This window comes from Euprymna scolopes, chromosome 1 (genome assembly GCF_053919585.1).
Source record: "Euprymna scolopes isolate OS-2025 chromosome 1, ASM5391958v1, whole genome shotgun sequence".
Lineage (NCBI taxonomy): Eukaryota > Metazoa > Mollusca > Cephalopoda > Sepiida > Sepiolidae > Euprymna > Euprymna scolopes.
The window spans coordinates 168,445,463-168,451,053 of NC_136482.1; the positions used below are offsets into that span (position 1 = coordinate 168,445,463).

At 37.4% G+C, this 5,591-nt stretch overlaps 1 protein-coding gene across 1 annotated transcript in view; it reads right to left on the reverse strand.

Moving 5' to 3' along the window:
* The window catches only part of LOC145277044 (E3 ubiquitin-protein ligase ZNRF2-like), a 136,437-nt gene extending 132,070 nt beyond the window's left edge, over nt 1-4,367 (reverse strand). Inside the window, exon 1 of the mRNA XM_080128686.1 lies at nt 3,146-4,367. Within this exon, the coding sequence (XP_079984812.1) occupies nt 3,146-3,506 (361 nt within the window). The 5' untranslated portion in view covers nt 3,507-4,367. The remainder of the gene's footprint in view (nt 1-3,145) is intronic.
* Nucleotides 4,368-5,591: the final 1,224 nt, after the last annotated feature.

Genomic DNA, 5,591 nt, shown 5'->3' on the forward strand with positions numbered 1-5,591 from the left:
AGGAAGGGGGGAGAGAGAGAGAGGAAGGGGGAGAGAGAGAGAGGAAGGGGGAGAGAGAGAGAGGAAGGGGGAGAGAGAGAGAGGAAGGGGGAGAGAGAGAGAGAGGAAGGGGGAGAGAGAGAGAGAGAGGAAGGGGAGAGAGAGAGGAAGGGGGAGAGAGAGAGGAAGGGGGAGAGAGAGAGAGGAAGGGGGAGAGAGAGAGAGAGAGAGGAAGGGGAGAGAGAGAGAGAGAGGAAGGGGGAGAGAGAGAGAGAGAGAGAGGAAGGGGGAGAGAGAGAGAGAGAGAGAGAGGAAGGGGAGAGAGAGAGGAAGGGGAGAGAGAGAGGAAGGGGAGAGAGAGAGGAAGGGGAGAGAGAGAGGAAGGGGAGAGAGAGAGGAAGGGGAGAGAGAGAGGAAGGGGAGAGAGAGAGGAAGGGGAGAGAGAGAGGAAGGGGAGAGAGAGAGGAAGGGGAGAGAGAGAGGAGAGAGAGGAAGGGGAGAGAGAGAGGGAGAGAGAGGAAGGGGAGAGGGAGAGAGAGAAGGAGAGAGAGAGAGAGAAGGAGAGAGAGAGAGAGAGGAAAGGGAGATCTTTTATATGCAAATAAAGGCACTCTTTAAAAGGCTCAACCAAGGTTAGTAAAAAATATAAACAAACTCTCCCTTTTCTAAATTAAATCATACAAAAAGTCTGTTTAGACAAAAATAAAGACACATGCCTTGTTTGAAATACTAGAACACGTTTGTGAATTTCGATGTTGCTCTAAGTAGTTTTCTTTGCTCTGCAGATGTTACTGTTCGACTTTCACGTTTTAAATCGATTGGGTGGGTGGGGCTAAATTATTGCCGATATTTTAAGTATAATTAAAAAATAAATAAAATGTAAAAATAAATTAAAACCGTTTCGAATTTAAAAATAAATAAACGACGCGTCGACGCGAATGTTGAAACGTTATCTCAATATCGACAATGAGTGTTTTCACCAAATGAAAATAATTTGAGAATTTCCACAAGACGATACGGAATTTTTTAAAACTACAATAAATTTTTTTTAAAACTTTGTTTTTCCTATTACACTTGAGATTGTTGTACTATGAAAGCACATTTTCAATAATTCATTGAAATGTTTATTTTTATGGATTTTTTTTTTATTCGCTTTTATTTTTAATGTTTTTTTTTTAGATGAAATTGTCGATATGATGGGGAAAAATGGGCACTGCAAATTTGAGATTCTTTTTAAACTAAAATGTTTTAACGCAATGAGCTTTCGGCGTATTAAACAAATTTTAGTACTTATGCAAAAATACGGATCGTGCTGAAAAACATTTACAAAACCATTCTTAAAACATGGGGAGAGGGTCTTTTTTATAACCATTCTGTAGTTTCATTTAAATTAACTAAATTGGTATATTTTACGATCCACACATTCAAAAAAAAAAAAGTGGTCAAATCAAATATATAACAAAGAAAGGTACCTTATGCACTTGTGTTACCGTGCTGAAACATTTAAAAAGCCATTCTTAACATGGGGAGGAGGAAAGTGTTTTGTAATTATTCTGTACTTTCATGTAACAATTTAATCCAAAATATCGTAAAATTTAGATTTTAAAAAAATTATAGCACGGTAACATAGGTTATTAGCTGGATAAGTTTTTAGTGTCTGTACTTTATCTACAATGTTTATGCGGCTCGAAAAACAAATAATGTCGAGCGGTACACGAACATAAGAAAAAAAAAAGAAAGAAATGGCCGAATAACAAATACATTGCGGCGTACCGACCGCTCGATTTGATTTTCGAGCTGAATAAACATTTTACATCAAGTAAAAACATTAAAAACTTACCTAGGTAAAGAAGAGTAACCTCCTACCTTCCCTTTGGTAACATTTATGTGTTAGATATTTTTTTTTTTTACCACTTTTTCGAATTGCTTGCAAAACATACCCAACGAAAGATATCGTAAGAATTGGTTTTAACTTGAAAATAAAAGCAAGATCCTTATTCTACATAAGTAGTGAAATTTTAATTAATTTCATTTGTTATGTTTTTTTGTTTAACTGATGGAGCTGATTTGTCCATGGACAGATCAGCAGCTCCAATGTATTGTTATGATTGGGCTCCAAGGCAACGCATTTTAGTACCTACGCAGAGAAACACATTCTTCACATGGGGAGGGTGTTTTGTTTGTAACTACGCTTTCACCTAAACATTAAACAAAATGATGTTTATTAAAATTGGCACTTATGGCGGACATTAAAGATAAAGAAAATACAGAAAACTGTACGATTGTACGCACTCGTAAGAGAACAAAGATGTCATATTCTAAAAATCACGTAACTTTTGATCAACTAGTTTATTTTTTATTGAAAAATCAAAGTTTATGAGTCGCAGTGTTTTCGTCTGGCATGATGTAATTCGATGAAATAAATAAGTGAGAGACAACTCAAACCAAAGTATCGTGGAAAAAAATAAGCCTTTTGTTCAATACTGTTTAGTAGTAAAATCGCTAAAAATCCCAAGTTTTGATTTTCTTGTATTAAAAAAAAAAAAAAAAATAGTTGGTTGATTTACGTAATTTTTGGAATATGACATCTACGTTCTGTAACGACTACGCACATCATTCAAACTTTTCTGTATTTTCCTTACTTTTGGTTATCGCCATAAGTGCCAATTTGAATAAGTACCAACAATAGATACCGACTGCTGCAAAGAATGCAGTGATCCGCGCTATTTTTTAAATCGTATTTCCAAGTTTTGTTTTTTATTTTATTCAATTGTAAGGTTAAAGTACAGAATAGGTACAAAACACCCTCCCCATGTTAAGAATGGCTTTTTAAATAATATTATTTACGTCCGGATCACTCTCTGCAATAGTACCAACTTGAATTTAACTTGGAAATACTATTTAAAATATAGCACAGTCCACAGTAGTACCTTCTTCTTCACTGCATTTTTAGTCATTTAGTTTTTGGTTCTATCAACAACAAACAATAACAAACAACAACAAAAGGATTTAAAGATTCCCATGGCGCCCTAGGTGTAAATATAAACAATACCTGTTATTTTTGTTTTATCTGTTTTTTGTTTTATCTGGGTTTTTTTCTGTGAAAAGTTAGAAGTCACAAGTAGTGACGTGTAAGTGTGTGTGTGTGTGTGTGTTTAATACATACCACTTAATGAAAAAGACAGATGTACTGGCAAAGAATGAGTGAACGATCTTCCAAAGGGTCCATCATCCGGCGTACTAGAGTCGGAGTCCGGCGACATGGCTCCAAGTAAATTGATTCCTGGCCCGACACCAGCCGAGCCGTTATTGTTCGGTATACTGAGGGACGGGGAATGACCAGTGGCCGGATGGAAGCTGCCAAGACTTCGGGCTCGAGCCCGGGCGGTGGTAGACTGTTCGCTGCCCCCAACTCCACTCCCGGGGGGTTGCCCACCCGCACTCGCCGTGCCACTAGAGCCACTCGGCTGACCACTACCGGAATAGGTCCTTAACCGGGGGCCACTCGAACTCTGTTTCGCCCCCATTATAATCGGAGATTCTTTTTTTTTTGAGAGAGAGAAAGAGGGGGGGTAGTTATTTATTAAATAAAATTTATGATCCTTTTTTTTTTTTTTTTTTTTTTTTTTTTTAATTATTTTCTTTTCTTTGTGGTCCCAAAAATAGTAAATTCAAAGTTCTTGGCAAACTCAAAATAAAAAATAAAAAAAGCACTTTAAGCTGGATGTTCAACGTTATTTGTTAGAAATAGCAAAATATTACGAATTAGTTTAATATATGTAATAGCTGAGGGAGAGAAAGAAAAAAGAAAATAGACAAATTAAATAAACATATTGAAATCAAATTAATTTTAGAGTCTGACTCAATACGGATTGTTTTTAAAAATGAAACGCAAAAATGGGGACGGTATTATTATTATTATTGTAGAAATTCCGGTCCTTGGGTGTTTAATCGAACTATATGGCTAATAATATTTTGTCGTCAAACAAAAATATATGTACGTATATATATACATATAAGTATACTGTTATGCTCTCTTTGTGTAGAAATAAATAAGCAATAGCTGCGAATTTATTGCGAATGTACACACAGGAAAGTGAATAACGAAAAAAAAAACAACACTTCTCTTTTTGTTGTTTGTATATATGCTGGTCAGAACGCAGCCAGATTTAACGGGTTCGAAATCATACGACTGTCGAAGAAGAGGCAGGAGTTGACTGTGATAATCCTAATATGAATTCTGTGATAGCCAGAAGTTCCAGTTTTCTTGTCACTATGACGCCAGTCGCACAAAGGTGTTCCTTTTTAGCAGCGAGTGAAACGGCCGCCATGTTTGCTACCAACTGAGCGCTGCTGCTCCTCCTGCTGCTTGGTTTGGTTAGTCGTGACGTCAGGCGAACACGTGACCACACCTGGCGACGGCGGCTGAGAAAAATGATCGCATCTCCTGATCGTCGTCATCCGCCTCCTCCTAACATAATCCCTATTTACTTGCCTCCCCACGAGAGCAGAGTTAAACACGAGGTTAGTTTTTAATGGGGAGAGAAATCAATCTAACCTCAAAACGGGACAGGTTGGATTTAGTACAAAAATTATCTCAGTCTAAACCAGTTTCTCCTCCTCTAACTGAGGACAAAACAAATACCATACCTTGATCCTAGCCCAGCAGCGGCATGGTTAGATACAGGTACAGTTTATAGTGAGGATCCAGTTCTCTCCAAAAAGGGTACTCTGTCCATCTATAGACATTGCCTGATCAGCACTGTTGGGTGCTTCAGCCAACAAGCAATAACACCATTCCTGCTCCGAAAGAAGGAGACAAAAACCAATTAACTCTTTGCGTCTCTGAAAAGGAGATGATAATGCCTGGGAGGATGGCATATAGAAAAAGTTGAATTGATCAACATTCATTAGCGTTTGTTGAAGGCAGTTGATGTCAGCATAGTTAGGAGATGGATTTGTTGATTTCAGAATGACGACAGAGATGTGAGTGACAAAACACCCTACGGACTTTTATGACTGAGGCATCAAAAGAAGCTGTCAAAATTGCATTGAGAATGTTAGTGACTATGTAGGAAAATAAATTTTAGAGCACAAAAAATCGCTTGTTTTAATGGTACCACTCCCATCTTCGTAGCTCTTGGATTTATAAAAAGATAGGAGGCCATACTTTTGGGACGGCCTTTGTAAACAGGCATGCATAATAATTTGGTCTATTCCCTATAACTAGTTGCAATCACAACAACACCGCATTCACTCTATGGACCTAATCTATTTAAAATATCCCCAGATGAGAGGAATCTATTTACAATATGTACAATTTCTTCTTTTTTTTTTTTAACAATAATGAGGTATGAAGTATGATGTGTATGAAATATGAGGGATGAGATGGTAGTGCGTACGATATATGAGGATGATGGGTGGGGGTAATGAAAGACCTAAAACACCCCAAAATGAAGAAAAATAACACTAATGAAAAATAAACAAACCAAATAAAATGTTAAGTGATGTTGTGTCAGCGAGGAACTACCTACCTATCTAGTTTTGAAAGACTTCCTGTTTTCCGGCTCTCATTGAAAACAAGGGAGCCTTACCTAAGAGGGATTGGGCAA